This window comes from Salmo salar, chromosome ssa13 (genome assembly GCF_905237065.1).
Source record: "Salmo salar chromosome ssa13, Ssal_v3.1, whole genome shotgun sequence".
Taxonomy (NCBI): domain Eukaryota; kingdom Metazoa; phylum Chordata; class Actinopteri; order Salmoniformes; family Salmonidae; genus Salmo; species Salmo salar.
Genome location: NC_059454.1, coordinates 14,589,161 through 14,612,868, shown reverse-complemented (window position 1 = coordinate 14,612,868; position 23,708 = coordinate 14,589,161). Strand labels below are relative to the sequence as shown.

The following is a 23,708-nucleotide window of genomic DNA, read 5'->3' as shown; positions in this document are numbered from 1 at the left end:
CTGTGTCGTCAGATCTGTGTTGATGTTTTGTGGGGAATGGAGAGCTTGGAGGACGGGAAGAGGGAGACGGTTTGTTATTGTTCAACTAGCTAGCTATCCCCAGAAAACAAAGCCAATAACAGATGATATCGATATATTTTGTAACCTAAGTGTTTAAGGTCGAATATTGCACAAAAACGGACGGCCTTAACGGCAAAGTTGGCCTACTAACTACATTCTGGAAAGAAGGAATCGTCACCCCGTTGACCCCCTCCCTAACAGACAACCATGACGATTCTTCCGAAGAAGAAGCCGAACTCGAGTGTCGGTGTTTCGGACCACCCGGACGAGACTGACAGAAGGAGTGGCTCTGACCCACATCAACATCCACACGGAGGTCGTACAGGTGCAAGACCGAGGGCCTCGCCGCCACCATGGTCCTATCAAGCCGCTCCACCTTCGACAAGGGAGGATAGACGGAACGAAGCTAGCTCTCGGCCGCAGCAGGCCTCTCCCCCTCCCGTGGTTTCAGGGTCTCCTGTTGGACCTGGGGATGGTAATGGGACTGGAGGAATACCATGCGTTGCTGGGACACGCGGAGAACTGTCAGGCAGCGTTGGTTGTGGTGGGGGAATTGGAAGTTGTTGCTCGGGGCCTGGTCTGAGTAAAAGGCGACGACAAGCAACCTGCTCTGGGGTGGCCGGTGGTGGAACACCCGGCGTAGCTGGAGGTGGCGGTGGAGGTCCCAGTGCTGATTCGGAGGAAGGTGCGGGTTACAACAGTGAAGATGAATACGAGAACGCATCGAGACTGCAGTCTGAGGACCCAGCGACAGTGGAGCAGGTAATGCTGTGTAAAATGTAGTTCATTAGTTCAGCTCATGGCCTCCAGGGTGACCACTACCTTCGTCCCGCAACTAGCCATTTAAATGAACATTTATATGAACAATTCTTACTGTTTATTTCACACAGGCACTTTTTTTTGCAAAATAAAGCAATACCAGTAGCACATTGGTTTTAAATGGGCGTTCTAGAAATGACCCGTTTGGGAGTAGTGGGTAAAACGTATATGTTTTGAATGTCACTAGTTATTTGCTTTCTCCATCCAGGTATGTTCTGTCAACCAGATCAATTCAGGCATCATCTAAAATGGAATGTGAAAGTATTCAAAGTTTGGAGAAATAATGAGCTAGCTAGCTTTTTTGTATGCCAGTCATTTGTTTTTATTACGTACCAGGTGTCATAATGCAGCACCTTTCGATTAAGCCTTAACAGTAAAGACAGTCTCTGCAAGATGTGCATACTATCAGCGTCACAAACAATGGAGCAAATGCATCCCATTCTATTTTCACATGCAAATAGCAGTTTGTTTGATCTACTGCTAGTCAATAAATGGCATTAGGCTACATGATAGCAATATCTCTTTGGCTAAATATGATATGATGTGGTAGCATTTAAAGCTAGTGTAGGCAAACAAGTAATATTCATCCCTTAAAAAAGAGGGCTAAGCTAAAATTTAAATTGACAGATTCTACAGTTGCTCAAAGATCTCGAATAAGTCTATTCCTGAAATTCATCATAGCTTCTTATTCTAACAGAATTGTCATCATTATGAACATATCTAGGCTGTTTAGTGACAAATGAGGGATGCTATTTAATAAACCAGGAATTTTAAGTTCTTGCATCGCAGAAAGTAGGCCTATTTAATTGTTCAATCAGCAATAGTAAGCCTACTTCTGCTATTCAGTCGTCATGTCCATTAATGGTAGTCCTAGTTCTATTTGATTCTTCAAGAATCAAAATGCCATGAACATACTCATGAACTTAGTACAGCTGTTATACTCCATGATAACCCAAAATATTGGCAAAGTTTGTTTTACACAATTGTTTACAAACAATGTCTTTTTAAACCATGTAGCCTAGGCCTTTGCTTAAAAAGGATGAAATAATTGCAATAAGTTGCACATCGATTTGAATAAAGTGAATAGACTAAGCCAAGGCTGTGCTTAATAGGCTTACTACTCATACGGTTGGCTTTGAAGACATTTGTGGATATTTGTATTTTACCTCTCGGTAAGAAAAGGACAAACTTAATAATACAACTTGTCATTAATGAATTAGCCTACATAAGTTGGAAACAGACATGTTCATGTAATGGTGTGGTAAACAAGGATTTTCTTTCATTCATTTGGATTTAGGCTTGGCAGATATACCATTTCCACTGTATACCTTGGGGATTTTAAATTACCGACCATAGGATTTTCAATACCGTTTTTTGGGGAGGTTGGGGGCATCCCCGCCTCGCGGGGGCAGTGGGGATGCGTGCTACGCCACTGTTTATAACTATAAGTTAAGTATAACTATAAGAAATCTAAGATGTCAAATAAATGATATCCAGCTCAGGGCTCCAGCATGTGGTTTGCTAACTTGCTAGCGAAGTGGCTAGATGTTGTGATCAAGTTTCATGGTTACAGCAGAGACATTCAATCCCCTCCTGGATCAAGATCCCTATTACCTCAATTGTGTTGTGTAGTTTTTTTTTTAAATAGCTCCCGTTGTGTGCACTTCCGGTAATATCGTATAGCCCGGTATGGTAAAGAAACAGTATGACGTGTGAAAATCTGGATATTGCCAGTGGTGGAAAAAGTACTCAATTGTCATACTTGAGTGAAAGTAAATATACCCAAATAGAAAATGATTCAAGTAAAAGTGAAAGTCACCCAGTAAACTACTACTTGAGTAAAAGTCAAAAAGTATTTGGTTTTAAATATACTTAAGTATCAAAAGTAAATGGAATTGCTAAAATGTACTTAAGTATCAAAAGTAAAAGTATAAATACTTTCAAATTCCTTATATTAAGCAAACCAGAAGGTACAATATTCTATTTTTTTTTTATTGACGGATAGCCAGGGGCACACTCCAACACTCAGACGTAATTTACAAACAAACAAGCATTTGTGTAGTGAGTCCGCCAGATCAGAGGCAGTAGGGATGAGCAGGGATGTTCTCTTGACAAGTGTGTGAATTGGATAATTTTCCTGTCAAAATGTAAAGAGTACTTTTGGGTGTCAGGGAAATATGTATCGAGTAAAAAGTACAATATTTTGTTTAGGAATTTGGTCAAATAAAAGTTGCCAAAAATATAAATAGTAAAGTACAGATACCCCCAAAAAACTACTGAAGTAGTACTTTAAAGTATTTTTACTTAAGTACTTTACACCACTGGATATCGCTCAACCCTAGTTGGACGAAATGATTCAATGATTTGAGCAAGTTTCGGTTGTTACCCCTCTAGAGGGCGTCAACCTCACACTGGCACACAGGTCTGCTTTCATGTCATTGGAGACTTTGTAAACAAATGTGTAGCTAAAACTCTATTTTAGCCTAATCTGCACTCGGAATGTTATTCCATAAATACTTCAACAAGCTCACTTGAGACGTTAATGTAAGGTTGCCTCCTATGGTAGTCGGATAGACCTGCCTGTATAACCCATTGCATTGAATTACAGATTTTCTATTTCTCTCAGCAGGAGCACTGGTTTGAGAAAGCGCTTGGGGAAAAGAAAGGCTTCGTCATTAAAAAAATGAAAGAGGATGGAGCATGTCTCTTCAGAGCTGTCGGTAAGTGGACAGCCTTCTCATTTGCCCTCCAATGGACCCAGGCCTTGTCTTTGAACTCGATCAATCCAACATAAAACCTGCAGCAAAGATGTGCTGATCATTTGTTAAACCTTTATTTGACCAGGGAGTCATACTGAGACCAAGGTCTCTTTTACAGAAGAGCCCTGAATTACAAAAATTACTAAACTGCATCAAATACGAAATGCAAACGGAAACTAAACACGGTCATAAAAAAAACAAAAAAAACAATCAGTAATAAGGTCCTTAATCACAAGTCTATTTTGCCCCAGAGGCACCGAAACGTCAAATCAAATGTATTTATAAAGCCCTTTTTACATTAGCAGATGTCACAAAGTGCTATACAGAAGCCCAGCTTAAAACTCCAAACAGCAAGCAATGCAGATGTAGAAGCAAATTTAAGAGAATTTTGTTCCTCAAATACAGTGCAAAAAACCCCGAAAAGCTGATTTACCTAACTCAGTAGAGACCGAAGGAATTTCCAGAGTTAGCCATCCCTGAGACTGGATGTGGTAATTCATATGTCTTAAGGTTATTAATGATGTAAGGTACAGTGGGAGTTTTTGTAAAAGGGCTTTATAAATAAAGAGATCAATTAATTTACCTACACGATGTCAAAGATTACCAACCTACTTCCTGGTAAAGAATGCAGTGATGTGAAATGCTCCAATGAAATGTGGAAAGAATTTTGAAAGAATGTCAGTAATGGACTCCATGAAGGAGCTTGAATGTTATGTACACGTTTTTGACATTGGTATCATTAGCCTTCATTTTGTCTACCTGACTTTGAACTAAATCAAGGTATAATTTGGTAAAGAGCAATGCCAACCAATTTCCGTTTATGACACTAGATGGCGCTACTTTACCATGGTTATTCATAGTGGATTCTATGATGCTGTGACTGTATGAACCCTGTTAAAAAGCACAGGGCCAATTCTAATGCTTCTAGTTGGTGTTTTTAAAAAATGAATTACTTCTGTATATTTTTTTCTTGACCCAAAAAACGTTGTTTAGGCCTACTTTGTTTCCCTGAATGTGTTCTGTCGATTGAGCATAGCCATGACCCGGCCACCTGCAGGTGTCAGAACGGGCTGAGAATGGCTCCTCATATCTGGGTCTCATAGCTTTGTTATTACCCTTAGGCTCGGATGGAAACCACATTCATATTGACCTCCATCTATGAATTCACACCAGTTACATTTATCTTCACACTCCCAGTACTCTAAGGTGTGAAATCAATCCATTCCCAAACAATTGGGATAGTTGAACAAGAATGGGGTTATATAAGAGCAGTCCTGAAATGAGGCTAGCGCTTTCCCTTCAGCCAGGTGCTCAAAAAGACTGGCCTAGTTTCTTTTCACTCTATGGGAAAACATTCCACAAAATGATTTGGGAGTCTGATGGAGGTTTGTTATTTTAGTTTTAAGTCATCAGGTGTTTGCCTTTGTTTTTCTGGTTAATATTTTCTTTGATCTGGAAACAGGCCTAGCTAAAGAGAAGATGTAAACAGTAAAACAACCTGTTTTCTTTTTCATCAACTGTGTGTGCTTTACAACTGTTTACATATCACTCAACTGATGGGTATTCCATCTTTGAATAAGGGTTATTGTAATGTTGCACTCTTCCTCTCCCAGCAATACGCTCTTTTAGTCACCTCACTTGAAACTAGGGTTCTCAGGTGAAGTCAAGAAGGTCTCCCTTCGCTTCAGTGTAAAGTTTTGCCATAAACTAGTTTCATTTCATAGAAATGAATTTCGCCATCAACATGTAACAATAATACACAGACGACATGCTGGTGGGTTTTTCTACATCAGTGGTGTGAATGTGAGTAGTATTTGACGGTAATTCACCCCTGTCCACACCTGATGTGTTGTGGTGGGGATTTCTCAATGCTGTACTTTCTGCTTTGGTTTCATATGTGGCCAGATCACATTTGGAGTTCCTGAGAAAAAGCATTGGACTATCTAACCCACAACACACTTTTTGTAAAGCGGTATATCTCCCCCTGTCCCCTGAGTATAATTTACCTAGATGTTTAAATCCTTAGCATCATTGATTACTGACTTCTGAACTGTGATGTCTTATGGCTTAACTAAACTAAGCTACACTGAAAAAAATATATAAACGCAACATGCAACAATTTCAAAGATTTTCCTGAGTTATAGTTCACATAAGGAAATCAGTCAATTTTAAATAAATTCATTAGGCCCTAATCTATGGATTTCACATGACTGGGAATACAGATATGCATCTGTAGGTCACGGATACCTTTTTTTTATTTACGTAATGTAGGGGCGTGGATCAGAAAACCATTCCGTATCTGGTGTGACCACCATTTGCCTCATGCAGCACGACACATGTCCTTTCCACAAAGTTGGTTAGGCTGTTGATTGTTGCCTGTGGAATGTTGTCCCACTCCTCTTCAATGGCGGTGCGAAGTTTCTGGATATTGGCCTGAACTGGAACACACTGTCATACACCTCAATCCAGAGCATCCCAAACATGCTGAGTGGGTATACAGGCCATGGAAGAACTGGGACATTTTCAGCTTCTAGGAATTGTGTACAGATCCTTGCACCATGGGGCTGTGCATTATCAGGATGAAACTTGAGGTGATGGCGGGAGATAAATGGCACGTCAATGGACCTCAAGAACTCGTCACGGTATCAAATTGCCATAAAATGCAATGGCAATACTGCACATTTTAATAAATCAAATCAAATTAGTGGCATTTTATTGTGCCCAGCACAAGGTGCACCTGTGTAATGATCATACTGTTTAATCAGCTTCTTGATATACCACACCTGTCAGGTGGATGGATTATCTTGGCAAAGGAGAAATGCTCACTAACAGGGATTTAAACAAATTTCTGCACAAAGTTTGTGAGAAATAAGCTTTTTGTGCGTATGGAAAAGATCTTGGATCTTTTATTTCCCCCCCCCCCCCCACACACACTTTTTTGTTTGTCTTCCGTCCTAGAACACAACCTTTTATACTTATTGGCTACTTACCCATGTCAATTAAGTTTAGCATTTTTGCAACCCAAGATCATGTGTGTGTAGATATGTTGCATGTCCACATTTTGCTAAATGGTGTGACAGTCTGTATCGGCCAGTGGCATCATGACATTGTCATCGACTAGACCTAGTGCAGGAATAAGGTAAAGGTCTCCGTGGTTACAGAGCCCTGCCCTAGCATTCCTTTTCAATCATTACTGTACTTACTCATTCCCACTCATTTATTCCTCCCGTCTCATTGCTTGACTTTACTCTTCTTTCTCTTGCTCACCTTCACTATTATCAATACCCTCACTCCTCCTTTCATTCATTTTAGATTTTCAGTCACTTTGTTCCCTTTCCTTGCTCTGTGTTGGCAGAGAATAATGCATACCGGAAATCGACTTGACATTAGAGCTGTATGTAAACTTTGTGTGGACATGTGGGAGTGGGCCACTCTGACCCAGGCAGCTAATCACCTGGTCAACCATCTAGGCTTTCTGTTAATATTTTCCTGACACAGGCGCCAGAATAATAGAACTTCATTGGTATTGTTTTGGTTGATACATTTAATTGATATCAGTGGGATTAAAATAGTTAACGGGTCATTCCACAAAAATAGTGATATTTTAAGTAGAAATTGTGCACCAATGTTGAATTTTAAAAGCCTTTTATATTAAACAAAGTTCTCTTACTTTAGATAACATGGAGAATTGAATCAATCAGATTTGTAATATTAATAAAGACTTTTTAAAGTGTCCCTCCGTGCACCCTCTGTGACTTCTAGGAAGACTTTAACCCACTTAATCCACACAGTTTTCACTATTATTGTAAAGTCCTAGTTATTTTGTTGCTTTGACCGTCATTTCTGAAGATCATTATTTATTTAATGTGTTTAGTGATTCATTTACGTCTGTCCCTCATTATAAAGTCAACCCTGTTCTGTGAACTGAACTCTTGTTTTAATATGGTGAAACAATGCCTTTTTTCAAATGTATTTTTTTTCAAAAGCAACATCTAATAGTCAAATCATAGTGTAAAAGCAGTTTAGCCGGTCATTTATTTGTTTTGTGTTTTCTGGTGGAAAACTGAGTGGTGGAGCAGAACGCGTCAACCCTGTTACCCATAGACGGACAGGTTAGACATGTTAATACATTTTTGGGGGTGAAGCTTGCATTCAATTGCAACTCCCTGTTGCACGCAACACGCTTCCATTCCTCCTGTCACAAGGGGATTCATGACTGATTAAAGATGAGATCATCAACCCTGTTAGTTTTATTTGGCACTTAATAGGCAATTACTGTAGTAATTCTTTTCCCCTTTTAACCTGCTGGAATTAGAACGTGTTTTTTATTAAGTTCAACGGCTCTTTATGACAGAATGTAAAAAAACGAAATAAACATGTAAACACTTCCCAAAATGCACTGAATTGGTGCAATGACCCTAATATTGAGAGGACTTATTGGAGAAATGAATTGTCACTGTCTTTCTCTCATCAGTATCGGGCCTGTTTTGTGATAATTGGTTGGTAGTGGGACACTTGTGCAAAAGGAGCTCTAGTCTAGACCCTTTGTGCTTTTGATCCCTACCCTTTCTTGATTAACAGACTGGAACGCACACTGCCAATGAGCCAGAACTAACAGTCCCTGCCTAGCACTTATCATTCCCAGGACTATCTCTTCTCCACACAGGCCAATTCCACTAACTTTATTATTAAAACACTTTTTTTGTGTGTGTGCCTAAGATACAAACAAAAGTTTGTATGTTTTTTGGTATGTTTTTGTTCGTTGCCAATCGCACAAGAAAATCAAATATCAATCAAATATGTCTGACAGTTCGCATACCATGGAGAATTGCTTTGATCAGAATGTCCTACTAATTCTATTGCCATGGTTTTATACCAATTAACATTCCAGCAGTATTCTCGCCAACCTTGCGGCATTCTCAGGTATGAGTGATACTATCACTAGTCACAATCCTATACAGTCTGTAAGTAGGAATGTGAATTACACATTAACATGCTAGGGCTGAAACAAGTTAAACCTGTGTGTGTGGAGACTGTAGGTCAACTCATTTCTCAGGTGTGTGTGTGTGTGTGTGTGTGTGTGTGTGTGTGTGTGTGTGTGTGTGTGTGTGTGTGTGTGTGTGTGTGTGTGTGTGTGTGTGTGTGTGTGTGTGTGTGTGTGTGTGTGTGTGTGTGTGTGTGTGTGTGTGTGTGTGTGTGTGTGAGTGAGTGAGTGAACCGGTCGGAGAAAGCCTTAAATGATGCAAAACACATTCCAGCTGCATGTGACTCTGGGTTGTGTTGAACGGGTTGTGTTCAATGTTTCTCTGTCTGTGGTAGTAAACAAAATGATTGAGATTATTTCTGTCTGGCATCCAGAGAAAAGACAGGTGTGAGTTAACATGTACTTTGTTTGTGTTTTACACTGTGAATGTATTTTTGTTTTGCACTGTCTGTCCATGAATCCAAACATGGATACTTGCTGCACAACAACAATGTCATCCAGAGAATCAGGCTTGATTGATAGACCCATGGCCTCTTCTCATTTCCCACTTTTTCCCATGACAACATTGATGGGTTCCCCTCCATTAGGACCCTGCAGGGCCTGTATATTGCTGCTATAATTTAGGCCTTAGTTATTGACTTCTGTGCAGTCCTCTCCCCAGTCCTTTGATTTCATTGTGCGCCAAGGTGTGGTTGAAATTCCTTACTGACAATGTTGACATGGTAACGGGGTCTCCAGTAAGGAAGAGAGTCGTGTGCATTGTCATGGTGTTTAATAAGCCCAGAGGGGCTTTAAAATAGTCAAAACTTGTTAAAGAAAGTTCCAAATCCACATAGCCTAAATTAAGTTTATGACTGGTCTCTCTGTTTTACAAAATGTATTAACAACTTGTCCTACAATCTGAGGTAGAAGCCAGTTAATATATTTTCTTTGCGAAGTGAGTGAGTGTCCCAGGAGGCTCAGGATTGTACCTGCGACTCCCCAAGCCACTGAACACACAGCCTGAAGGCTGACAAGAGCATCTGGATATTATGCTCTCACATTTTCATAGTAATAAAATTACTGGCATGAAGGCTACTGGCTGAGCTTTGATAACATTGAAGCTGCTCCACTAAGGATCTCATGTTATTTGTCTATTCAAAAACGTAGAGCAAAGTTTGAAGCTAAACTGGAGTTAAGAATTTTCTGTGGTGCATTCCAAAGACGTCGATCATTGTGTTGACCCTGTGCTTCTTATAGGTCTCAGGACTGCACATTTCATAAGGATCACAAAACACTACCCATGTAACCGGTCAGGACAGCACATTTGGTGGCCTTTGACCTTACACAGTGAGGTCATGAGCGAAGCTAGTAGTACCTGTGAAACTTCAACTGGCAAGATCTTCTTTTTTTTTAAGCGAGAGAAAAATAAATACTATTGTCACAATTTTGTATGTGAAGGCACACTGTACTGGTGAACTTAGAGATGGTGCCCTTTGGCTTAATTACTGTTACAGTGAGTCTACACATTTTCGTCTGTCTGGTCCGAGAAAGCAGAGTTTTGCAATAATCCCAACCAGCATAGACGACTGTCTGAAAAATTGAGAAAGATTGGAGATCGCCCCCCACTATAATTTTGAAATGTTACCCAGAGTCAGTCTGATCACAATACACTATTCATGACCTTAAGCCTTCTGTGCCATACTATGATTCAGAAGTGATGGTAATCTTAAGTAATAATTGTTAATTTGGACATTTTGAAGTTCACACATTGCTCACTTTGCCCTTTTGCCCAATTGCACATTGCTCTTATGAGTTGCAATAGTACAGACAACACACACCCACACACACACACACACACACACACACAACACGTGGGACGTCCCCCCTCCCACACTCACACACTGGGCTTAGTAATTCAGAGCTAGTAAGTTTGAACTTTTCCATATTGAAATGCTTCTGAACTGTTAGATGAAGGTGAAGACATAGTTAGAGATAAAGGGGTGTAATGACAGCATAAGCCCTTACAATTGAGGCTTTAAGCAATCTTTCATCCAGTTTTAGGCCTAGCAGTCTGATTGAGGAAGTCTAATTTGGGTAGGAATTACACTGAAGCGAGCATTGAGGCCGCAGTGTAATTTTAGCTCAAAAGATCAGACGGTGGCAGGTAGGGCTTATCTGTGATTAGATGTTGAATGCAGTTGACATAGGTAGGGGGCTATTGATCTGTTTATGTTTAAAGAGCAAAGTTCAAGTTGGAGATGTCCGGTCAAGTACAACAGGTCACTGGAACCTGGCAGTATCATTGTCAAATAGGTTACACTGCTCTGCCTTTGACTGTGACAGTGGTGCTCATCTCCTCCAGGATCATTCAGTGGGTCAGTATTCAGTAGCAAATAATCAACAATGGTAGCCATGATTCACCTGCATCTGACTGGCAGGGCTACCTTAAAAAAACTAGAAGAACGTTTTAGGTTATGTCCACTCAACTGTGGTGTCTGAAATGGTATGAATACAGGGCCGTTGATGGCATTCAATATCTGCTCTCATCTTCTTGAGTTGAGTCTGCCCTCAGCCCTTTTTACATTGTTTCCTGGCCAGAGTAGAGTGAGTGAAGCAGTCTCTAAGGATCTTTTAGTAGCATGTCTTATTACAGCCTACTCTAATACTGTTTTGAGTTGACAAAACACTACAGACTGGGTTTTTTTCTATCTTTCCACAACTCGCTGCATGAAGACACAATGGAGCAATGTCAGGCCTCGCCGATATGATTCCAGTGAAGAGCAGATTTCTTTATTCACATGCTTGTTCTCCACTGACGGGTGACTTAAGAGTAATTTATGCATCATTTAGATAAACTTTATCAACCGTTGACAGACCAGCAGGGTAGGAACCTAACTAATCTGCCTGTCTCTAGATCTGCATAGAGCCCTGCCCCTTTCTTAGAAATGCACTCATTGGTTACTTACCAGCATTGCATTATCGCTTGGTTGTAGCTAGTATGCATGTGGTTTCTGGTTCTCTGTGTGGTGTTGGTCTCTTCTTGTGAAATGTAGCCTATCTATTCAGCTCTTTTCTCAGTAATCTTGCACATAGAATTTCTTCCTCTTCCGTTTTTCTTGTCAGTCTCCTCCTCATTGACCAGTTGCCTGGTCATGTTTTCTGACAGGCATCAAACCCCAGTTCATCATATTCACCAACCCTACCCATAGAACACTGTTAGGTTGCTTTGGGGTGATATTCTTGGTACAGTATCTCAGATTGTTCTGGCAATTCTCACATAGAAACTTAATTGGGAGAAAGGATGTTTGACTTTTTTTTTTAAACATTTGTATTACTATTTTCTTCTGTTTTATCATGATAAAAGTCGCCATTTTAGGCCCCTTTTCAGACATATTCATGCCTCCTGTAAGACCCTGTGATCTGTACATGATACATCCCGGTGTCATAGTTCTTATACTGTTCTCTAACATATGGAGTATGTCTACATTCTGAAATACACATTTACACATGAATCTATTCAACATGAATAATATATCTCAGACTACCCTTTTTTAGATTGTTCATTTTAAGAGGTTTTGTTTAGAACAATATACTCTACAAGTACATCACATTTCCGGAGTGATTCTGAAGTTCTAATCCGTTTTAATCCGTTTTATGAGCACCGTGAATGGTAAATGGTAGGCATGTACCAAGTACTCGGACAAAACAAGTATTGCAACTGATATGAATTTTCCAAATATGATTATGACACAAGTCTATTTTTTTTAATGTTTTTTTTATTGTCCATGATCGGAAGAGGAACAAAAAAACTATTTCAGCTGCCAACACACATCTCTCTTTCATTCAAACAGTGTGAAGCACTGTGTGTGCTAAATGACTGTTGGCTATTTCTTCTGTCTGTAAAGAGACGGGCGGGGTATCGGTTGAGCCTGTTGCAACGATTGGATTATAACATGCCGCTCTTCCTCTGCTCTCATTCCCAAGACAGACACGCGAGGATCTCTTTCACTCACTTACTCATCTTCAAACATAATTTATGAATCCGTAGCTAGTCATTGTTGTTCAATCTACAACTGAGGAGTACTTCTTTCTGTAATAAAGCCCTTTTGTGGGGGAAAACTCATTCTGATTTGCTCCTCTATCAAGTGAAACAATACATGGGTCAAGTGAATTCAACTTCCTTCATCTAAATCTGTGTCTGGAAAAAATGCAGGCAGTAGTAGCCAGCCATGCATTAAGCTATTTATTAGCCAATTTCGTTGATAATTGAATTGGACTAAGTAAGTAAATGATGTGCATTTTCATCTGTCAGGGTAATTTACCTTTGCAACTCAATATTAGGAAGGTCTTCTTAATGTTTGCTATACACGGTGTGCATTCTATGGTCAAAATGGGGCATATCATTATAAGTACCAGAGAACTCACTCTGAAGTTTGAAGACTATGTTCTTCCACAAAAAAAACAACAAGTTAAGTCAAAAAGGGTCGTTTTATGATATTCATACTAATAGTTGTAATGTTGAATAAATTAATGTGAAAATGTGTATTTCAGAATGTATGTTAGAGCACACTATAAGGCAGGGGTCACCAACCGGTCAATCTTCAAGGCATTCCTAGTTGATCACCAAACATTTCTGTTGAAAAGCCAACGATAAAGGCTGTGATAAAAGCCTTGTGCTCTTTTTTACATTTTATTTGTGTTGCACTGTTGGCGGTAGGTGCACTTGATTCAGAAGCCCTGCGCACCGGGTAAGCAAAGTGTTCCTATTTTGAACCATTTAATTTGTCTGAAAAGACTCCACTTACCCAGTGGACTGGGAGATTTGTGGCTAAATGAAGTGCTCCTACTGCACTGGCCAATTGGATAGCTCATATCACCGTCCCAACAGAGCTTCCACAACCCCGGCCACAGCAAAGTTTGATACTAACTAACTAAGATTTAATAACTTTTAAAACCATGACCACGGAGAGACTCTCAAAGAATACAGCAAAGAGCTGCTGTATTTTATGAGTGAGTTCATGTTAAAAATGTGTTCAGCACTGTCAACACTGTTCTTTTTCAACACTTACAAAACATAAAACATGCTTCTCACTACTTCCACTCACGTTGCAATGAATCAGTAGCCAAGAGTATCGATAGTCCTGCGTTGTTGTTGTTATTATTATTATTATTATTATTATTATTATTAGCAGCTTGTCCTGTCTATATTAATAGAGAGGATTATTTCACTTTATTTGGTCATAGAAACTACATGAATTTGTGCATGAGTCAGATTCGGTGCGACTAGAGTTCACCATCAGGTGGAAGACGCTGTCCCCTCTCTCTGGTCAGTCTCACCATAGGAAGGAGAGAGCAGGGACCGTGAGAGGCGGACCCTATGCTGCTCTCGCCCGCCCTCCGCTGAGACTAATGTCGTGTTCAAGACAACTGGGAACTCGGAGGAGGGGGCGAGATCCGACTGGGGAAAAATGGTTTTGAACGGTCATCCAACTCGGAATTCAATGTCGGAAACTCTGGCCTCTTTCTAGACCTCCAACCTGAAGATCACTGACGTCATGATTTTACCTTGTTTTTTTCAGTTGTCTTGAAAGCACCATGACCATTAGATGCAGGTACCATCAGTCCATTAAAATAAAACATATAATTATTTAAATTTATGCTCAGCTGTGCCTCGCAAGTGCTACACCAACTGATCTATTTTGTAATCAAAGCATGAGTTTTGAAATATGGTCTGAGAAGAACAATATTGTCAGGCCAGGCATATAGCCAATATGCTGTGATAATGTATTAGGCCTACTGCACAAACCTCATTCACATAGAACTGTTTTATTAGGTTAATAGTAATAAATTAAAAAATGTAAGTAATATTTAAAAAAAAGTCTGAGTGGTAGATCTCTGCTTGCTTTTTGACTGCGAAAGTGATCTGTACTCAGAAAAGGTTGGTGTCCACTGCTATAAGGAATATAATGACACGAAGATGTCTGTATTGTGTACAGTTCACAGATCAGAGCGTCTTACATGTACGGGTCTAAAAACGGCTTAAAACAGCCACTTTCATCATGGATTTTCAAAAAAATTGTTTGTGATACAAATGTAAAAAGCATTTCAAACATCCTTCCTCCTAATGAAGTTTATGTGAGAATTACCAGAACAATCTGAGATACCAAAAATGTTTTCTGCTCCTGCTGGCGTGGAATCACCCTTTGTACTCTTCATTGATGATTTTAGTTATTTTAGAAAATGACTGAAGACTACATGACAAATCAACCACATAATCAAATGAGGTCCTAGCATCTGTTTTGTTCAGAACTGAAACGTGCAGTGGAAAGATCTCATGAGAATGGGATTTTTGGCAGATGAGTCAGATTTACACCAATGGGTTTGGGGGTAATCCCCATCTCAAACAGCCCTCCTACACCTGTCCATGTCATACTTCACTGGAGTCCACTTGGTTCATAGACCATTACGTCTCAACCTCATCGGGGAATTGGGTACTGAAAGCAGTCAAACATGTGACTCGTCTCCTCTCACCTAATTCTCCACCACTTCTTTAAACCAGTAGGTCACAGGCTGCTGAATGATAAACATCCATATATCTGTATTTGAACCTTGAACTGTCGTCCTTTGTGTCAATCTTTATGTATTGTAGGCCTATTTGTTTAAATCTGACTCTGTCCAGAGTGACAGTGAGGAACATGTTGAAGGTCAGGAACACCATGAGCAGCTCATTCAGGCGTGTTGCTGAGGCATAATGACAAACTGGACCTGCCAGAAAATGTGCCCTCCATCCAACACTAGCCACTTGGAGTGTTGCCAGTGCCACATCTTGCCATGAGAACATTCAGTCACAAGGGAACTAGAATATTTTGTGCTAGTCATACACAAGCTTCAAAACACTATGTTTTTTTTGTAGTGAAATTCAAGACTACGTTGTCAATATTGACATGTTGGAACTGACATGTTGGAACTGACATGTTGGAACTGACATTTTTCAAAGACTTTAGTCACCATCCTTCAGGTTAAAACATTGAGGCTGTTTACTCTTTTTAGTTTGCATTATAGATATCTTTATTTAGTTAAAAAATATGTTTGGTGGTGGGAAGTAAGATAGGTTTTACTGTTATTCTATTTCCATGAACATTTTTGCTAAATGTATTTCTGTTCCTGCCCTGGTTAAGCAGGTTGATGCTGAGAAAGAGGAAATTGACTAAGAGTTTCTCAGAATCTTTGCGGCTTACAGTACCATGTGACTTGCCGGAATGAAGACTGAAACTGGTGCTCATTTGCATATTTTGCACTGGTTGAGGAAAGGGGGGTCTGTGGAGAGAAAACCTTTTAGTTTTGTTTACATATGTGGATCATACAAGTGACTCAACTCATATCTCTATATAGATCACGTCTAGCTGGGGATGCAACCAAAGAGAAAGCCCGCCAAAATACCCCTTTATAGTCAATCTACCATCTTATGCATTCAAATGTGCAATACTGATGATAAAGCATTTGCACCTGCTTTAATAAAATAGTCCTATAGATCCATATTGATTACAGTACCAGTCAAAAGTTTGGACACACCTACTTATTCAAGGGTTTTTCTTTATTTTTACTATTTTCTTCATTGTAGAATAATAGTGAAGACATCAAAACTATGAAATAACACATTTGGAATCATGTAGTAATCAAAAAAAGTGTTAAATCAAAATATATTTTATATTTGAGATTCTTCAAAGTAGCCACCCTTTGCCTTGATGACAAGTTTGCACACTCTTATCCAGCGTCATGAGGTCGTCACCTGGAATGCATTTCAATGAACAGGTGTGCCTTGTTAAAAGTTAATTTGTAGAATTTCTTTCCTTAATGCATTTGAGCCAATCAGTTTTGTTGTGACAAGGTAGGGGTGGTATACAGAAGATATCCCTATTTGGTAAAAGACCAAGTCCATATTATGGAAATAACAGCTCAAATAAGCAAAGAGAAACAACAGTCCATCATCACCTTAAGCCGGGAAGGTCAGTTAATTAGGAAAATCTTATGAACTTTGAAAGTTTCTTCAAGTGCAGATGCAAAAACCAAGCGCTATGATGAAACTGGCTCTCATGAGGACCACCACAGGACAGGAAGACCCAGAGTTACCACTGCTGCAGAGGATAAGTTCATTACAGTTACCAGCCTCAGAAATTGCAGCCCAAATAAATGCTTCACAGAGTTCAAGTAACAGACACATCTCAACATCAACTGTTCAGAGGAGACTCTGTGAATCAGGCCTTCATGGTTGAATTTCTGCAAAGAAAACACTGCTGAAGGACACTAATAAGAAGAAGAGACTTGCTTGGGCCAAGAAACACAAGTAATGGTTATTAGACAGGTGGAAATCTGTCCTTTGGTCTGATGAGTTCAAATTTCAGATTTTTTATTCCAACCACTTTGTCTTTGTGAGATGCAGAGTAGGTGAACAGATGATCTCTACATGTGTAGTTCCCACCATGAAGCATGGAGGAGGAGGTGTGGGGATTTAGAATTCTCTAGGCACACTTAACCAGCATGGCTACCACAGCAATACGACATCCCATCTGGTTTGCGCTTTGTGGGACTATAATTTGTTTTTCAACTGGACAATGACCCAAAACCATGACCTGGAAGGAGAGTGATGGAGTGCTGCATCAGATGACCTGGCCTCCACAATCACCCAACCTCAACCCAATTGAGATGGTTTGGGATGAGTTGGACCACAGAGTGAAGGAAAAGCAGCCAACAAGTGCTCCGCATATGTGGGAACTCCTTCAAGACTGTTGGAAAATCATTCCAGGAGAAACTGGTTGTGAGAATGCCAAGAGTGCAAAGTTGTCATCATTGAAGAATCTCAAATATATTTAGATTGGTTTAACACTTTTTTTGGTTGCTACATGATTCCAAATGTGTTATTTCATAGTTTTGATGTCTTCACTATTATTCCACAATGTAGAAAATAGTAAAAATAAAGAAAAACCTTTGAATGAGTAGGTGTGTCCAAACTTTTGACTGGTACTGTAAATTACATACAACTGCATGAATCATACTTTGTCAGTCATATGCTACTTCATACTGTATTAGTTTGAACTAGCCTTCGTCAGAAAGATGTATGTTGCATTTTGTTGTAACACCTAATTCCCTCTTGTTTGCAGCTGATCAAGTATATGGAGACCAAGATATGCATGAAGTTGTCCGTAAACACTGCATGGACTACTTGGTAAGTTTTCTTATTTTTTTGGTTACCAGGCAGATTTCACCTGTTGGGATTTTTCATAATGGAAATGTGTTCTCTAATTTCAGACGAAAAATGCAGACTACTTTTCGAACTACGTGACAGAAGACTTCACCACGTACATCAACAGGAAGAGGAAAAACAACTGCCACGGGAACCATATCGAGATGCAGGCTATGGCAGAGATGTACAATCGACCAGTGGAAGTTTACCAGGAGGGCACAGGTGTGTTTTTCAGCAGTGGGCCATGCCAGGTGCATTATTATCAGAGCTAATGGTCCTCTGGTAGGTCCTCTGTAACTCAGTCAGTAGAGCAATGGCGCTTGAGACACCAGGGTAGTGGGTTCGAATCCCAGGATCACCCATACCTAAAGATTTATGTAAGCATGACTAAATTGCTTTGGAAAAAAGTGACTGCTAAATAGCAAATATTATTATTACTGTACACAGTTTAATTTTTGAGTTTTATGGCCTTTGACGTATAGGCCTACTTGAGAGAGATTACTAATAGGTACTCCTGTGAGTAATTGGACTGTTTTTCAAACAGAACTGCCATTTTATTATTGATTAAAATCTAGACAATTTGGACATTAGTGTTTTAAATGGAATATCTTCTGAATAAGTGTGGCCATAGTAGTGCATTGATAGTAGTACTTTGATCACGTAGTTCTGTTAAACTCTTTTTTTTTTTTTCCCTCTTCCAGAACCAATCAACACGTTCCATGGCATTCATCAAAACAATGACGAACCAATCAGAGTCAGCTACCATCGTAACATTCACTACAACTCTGTGGTGAACCCCAACAAAGCGACAATTGGAGTAGGCCTTGGGCTTCCTGCTTTAAAACCAGGGGTGGGTACCTACATCTTGTCTTTAGGATTTAACACTGAAATGGGCAATATATCCTTGTCGTTGTTACATTACTAGAAAATAAAAACAGTATTTAGATGTATAAAACATGTCATTTGAGGACAAGTGGTAGTGTTATGTAGGCTCATCTATAAGAGACCTTGGTCCTCAGCATGGCTCCCTGTCAGAAGAAAGGCTAAATGTGCGTTCTGGAGAATTTCATTAGGTTCCCTTGATTCTAATTGATTCACCTTGATTCTCCTTGATTCACCTTGATTTACAATGCTATGGATGTTGGCCCAGTTTACGATGGTGTGACTGTCTTCTTCCTGTGTGTGACTCAGTTGACCCCTCTGTCACGCTAAATGATTGTTTGAAAGCACTCTTGCCTAATCGTTGCTTTTCAGTGCATTGACATGTTCCAGCTGGCAGCCTGCATTGCCTCTGAGTCACAGACGCATCTCACATTGCAGTGTCATTTCACTGACGAGCAGTTTAAGTTGAGTTCATGATTATTTGATTTATTGACATTAACCAATTAGCAGCTGGCTAGCATTGCTGTTAGTGTTGTTATCGGTTCCATTGCCTTTTCCTGTCTTAAACAGGTGGTTGTTATCAAATTTGACTTAATTGATTAGCCGCATAAAGTTATAAAGGCTTTTTGGATGCTGCGTTGGTTGTGTAATAGTGCAATTGAAATCTTTCATAACTGAATCATTCGGAGATCTTGTGACTTTCCCCTGACGAAATGGATGACGTCCATGGGTCCATCCAGACACAGTCAGGCAGCCAGGCAGACTCAGTCAGAGTGGAAAAGTGGGAGAGAGGTGACAGTCTTTGGGTCATCATAGCTTAAGATCCCTGCGAGACGAGAGCGTGTGGCCTGGAGTGTCCCACTTTCAGAACACATACACATCAAAGGAATGGAGGCTGAGCTCAGAGAGGGGCAACATTCCACATGTCCCCGTCTCTCTGGAGGAGCCTATTAGCAGTAGACTGTGCTGTTTGTGTTGAGATGCCTAATGATAACACTACCATGATCAACAAGCAGCGCATCATGGTGAATGACCCCACAGTAATTAGAAAACACTAGCCTGGGCTCCTTGACCAGGAAAACCACTGTAGCACTCAACAGATTAGCTGTTTGTTGATGTATATCGTATTTATTGAAGATTCCTGTTTTGTATTGTTATTGGTTGAATGTTGGCAGATGTTTGAGCCAGTTAGAAGTGGCAATGTTTTGATTCCACACATAAATGTGGTTGGAGAGTCTTATCTACTTTATTTTCTTTCATTTTCTAATTTGTAAGGGAAATAACATATTGTCTTAATAGTGTGATTTGTTGTCAGTAAACAGCTTCATAACATTGCGGTTGTCATGAAGTGCTAGCTAGATAACGGTGGCACTGTTGAGGTATCTTGGGTACTCAAAGTGCTTTAGAAGCACATCAGATGTTATCGGTAGGCCTAAGGAGTTGTTGCTAGTTGGGAACTAGCTGTGGTCTTTGTGCATTGGTCTCATTCATCATATTGAGCAGGGCAGAGGACCATGACGTTATGGGGAACAGACTGTGCAGTCGGACTGTTCAGGCGCTAAGGACATGTTGTCTACCATGGGTGGAGCTCCCACATAGAGGGCCACACACCTAGCCATCTCCATTTAGCCTTAGATTAGGAAACGGGCATGCTTTCCCAGAAAGGCTGGAGGCAGTTTTTCCATTTGCTAAATTCTGAGTGTCCTGATTGTCTCTTACTAATGCACGCATGGACAAAGATATCAAAGACCTGGAGTCATTTCTAGACGGATAGCGAAACATTCTCTTGATAGCCAGCAGACTAAACTTGTCAAATCTCCTTGATAAGGTGTGAAGGATCTGAAGAGTTTGTCTTGGTCGTTACACATTGTTACTTGTTCGTTACACATTGTTACTTGTTCGTTACACATTGTTACTTGTTCGTTGCACATTGTTACTTGTTCGTTACACATTGTTACTTGTTCGTTACACATTGTTACTTGTTCGTTACACATTGTTATTTGTTCGTTACACATTGTTACTTGGTCGTTACACATTGTCCCCTAGGCCTGGGAATTGCTGGGGACCTCACGATAAGATATTATCACGATACTTAGGTGCCAATGCGATATGTAATGCTATTCTCATGGTTCTATATGTGCATATTGCTCACCATATGTCTGCTGCAGAGGGACAAGAGAGAGAGATTGAGAAAAGAGAGTGAGTCACTCTCACAAGAGAGTGAGCCATGAGAAAATGAGTTTGGATCCCTATTTTAAAAATTGAGTTTTGGTGCAGGCCCAGCCAACTAGTACAAAAATGATATTGTCGATACGATATATCATCAAAAATAATATCCCGATATGTAACTGTATGGATTTTTTTCAGTTTTATGTCCAGTTAGTGACCTCTGTCCTCTCCCTCCCAGCAGTATGTAGACCAGTCACTTATGAAGAACGCTATAAAGACCTCTGAGGAGTCGTGGATTGAGCAGCAGATGCTGGAGGACAAGAAGAGAGCCACGGACTGGGAGGCCACCAACGAGGCCATTGAGGAGCAGGTGGCCAGGGAGTCCTACCTGCAGTGGCTTCAGGACCAAGAGAAGCAGGCGCGCCAGGTGAGAGAAAACGTGGAAGATTGAAGAGCAGTTCGGTGACATCCTTCTTAGAAAGACAATAGTACCACATTTGGTTCATATGAATCTAGTGTCCAGTATTGAAGTGTTGCAGCAGCTGGCATGTGTTTTTAATGAGGTCCATGTCTCCCTCTCCCCCCAGCCCCGTAAGGCTAGTGCCACCTGCAGCTCGGCCACCGCAGCATCTTCTAGTGGTCTGGAGGAGTGGAGTGCCCGCTCGCCCCGGCAGCGCAGCTCCGCTCCCTCACCGGAGAACACTGACCCCTCTCACTCAGACACAAGCAACAAGCCTCCCTCCCCTGCTGGGGCAGCCCTCATGTCCAAGCCCCCTTCACCTTGTGCCCCAGGTTAGTCACTGTGACAAACCATCAGAAGTGTCATGAATCAACTCAGAGGGCTGTGTATCTAATGAACATTGGAATAGTAGGGTTTCATCTTTGTAAAGAATCCTGATTTGATGATGGGAATGTCTCTCTGCCCCCTACTCTAGGTCCCAGCAACCAGGCTTGTGTTGGGCCTGATAGACCCACCTCCTCTCTGAAGTCTCTGTACCCGGCCCTGGAGTACCGTGCTATCATGAAAGAAATGTCACCCACCGCCTTTGGTAAGATAACCACTTGCTCTTTCTTTACTTAAAGACTTACTCAAATGAATGCATTCAATTCAGTTCAAACAACTGTATCTGTCCCCTTAGGGCAATAACTGCTGTTGTATGTTATTTATATGTTATTCATAGAATGGGTAGTATGTTCAGTTTGAGATGTAATATTTCGCTTGGGATAGTTTTTATCACTAGCTGCAATCCTTAACATAAGGCATATCAATCACAGTGTTCTAGACAGTGTTATTACACATCCTCTGTTGTGAAAGCACGGTGCTGTAGCTGCTGCTGGACTGAAGACACTTGAATAACAACATATTTTTTTTACATTTTAGTCATTTAGCAGACGCTCTTATCCAGAGCGACTTACAGTAGTGAATGCATACATTTCATACAATTTCATACATTTTTTTTTTTTTTTTTCTGTGCTGGCCCCCCGTGGGAATTGAACCCACAACCCTGGCGTTGCAAACACCATGCTCTACCAACTGAGCTACAGGGAATCCCACATATGTATACTAGAGATTAGTGGAACATTTTTGTTTTGTTTTACATAACTTTCAAATGTTAATGATTGGATAGGTTACAGTGTATCATCACAATGTTTATTTTTTATTAGATTTATTAGGATCCCCATTAGCCAACGCCAATGGCGAAAGCAAATCATACTGGGTTCCGACACATAACGAAAAATACATTACAGACAAAATAATTTAATGTACATAATGTATTTTAAAAAACTGTGTGTGCACCTATCAGTTATACATACATGTATCTTTAAAGTATTTGGGTCACCATAGGACACGTATTTATTTTATGATCATTTCTCATGATGGTGTATTCTATCGCTTAGCTACTCTGTATCTGAAAGGAAAACAAACAGGAAATCAGAAGAAGAATTGTAAGAACGTAGAATATTAGAAACAGGAAACAAGGGTGTGGTGCGGGAGCAAAGCTGAAAACAGATGCACTTCACCTGAAATGACCTCCCTCTCATATTGGCTGGGTCGTGATTGGGTGCATATACTGCCACATTTGTATTTGTGTACAAGCTTTTTCAACCCAAACAAAATCTATGCTAACCACTGTCGCTAATGTGCAGAATATAAACAGCAACTAACAATATTTTATAAACTAGTAATTCCAATACCCCTCTTGATTTAAAATAACTATCAGATTTTCTTTCTTCTCAAAGTCCTCTTACATTAGAATGCTAGAATGTGTATTTTTCCCTTTCTCTATGGTGTAGGCTTAACAGACTGGGAGGATGATGAGATTCTGGCCTCAGTCTTGGCCGTTTCACAACAAGAGTACCTCGACAGCATGAAGAAGAACTCAATGCATAGAGAACCCTCTCCAGACAGCAGTTGATAAAGGGGATCAAGCACACACAACGTCCCCTGGAAGGAAGGTGGCAGAACGGGGAAAAATCCAAACGTCATCATGTAACCATCCAGTCTTCTCTCCTCCTTCTCCCTATCATCCATCTCTGCCTCTCCACACCTACCAATAAAGATCCAGCATAATCAGACTCCACCCCCTTCCTTTCTAATACCATAGACACCATCATTGGACTTATTTAGTTGCATGTTTAATTGAACACAACCAATATCATCATAGAAAACAAGAAGAAAAAATATATAAAAATGGTCATACTTATCCTCTTAATGATTGGTTAATATAAGTTTGTTTTTATTTTCTTTTCTTGTTTGGGATGAAAATACTTTTTTTTTTCTTGGAATAAAAGAGGAAATCTTTCTGAAAAA

At 40.2% G+C, this 23,708-nt stretch overlaps 1 protein-coding gene across 3 annotated transcripts; it reads left to right on the top strand.

Moving 5' to 3' along the window:
- otud5a (OTU deubiquitinase 5a) lies at positions 1-23,708 on the top strand. Of its 3 annotated transcripts, none has more exons than XM_014134560.2 (9): positions 1-822; positions 3,509-3,599; positions 17,763-17,827; positions 17,911-18,067; positions 18,547-18,695; positions 21,135-21,323; positions 21,484-21,688; positions 21,832-21,945; positions 23,192-23,708. In XM_014134560.2, the coding sequence occupies exons 1-9, from the start codon at positions 268-270 to the stop codon at positions 23,311-23,313; spliced, it is 1,647 nt and encodes a 548-aa protein (XP_013990035.1). In that variant the 5' UTR covers positions 1-267; the 3' UTR covers positions 23,314-23,708.

Bases quoted from the DNA above. Each gene is read 5' to 3' on its own strand.
- otud5a (XM_014134559.2), top strand. From the start codon at position 268: ATGACGATTCTTCCGAAGAAGAAGCCGAACTCGAGTGTCGGTGTTTCG. The intron at 17,828-17,910 runs GTAAGTTTTCTT...CTCTAATTTCAG, and splicing joins AACACTGCATGGACTACTTG to ACGAAAAATGCAGACTACTT. The intron at 21,324-21,483 runs GTGAGAGAAAAC...CTCTCCCCCCAG, and splicing joins AAGAGAAGCAGGCGCGCCAG to CCCCGTAAGGCTAGTGCCAC.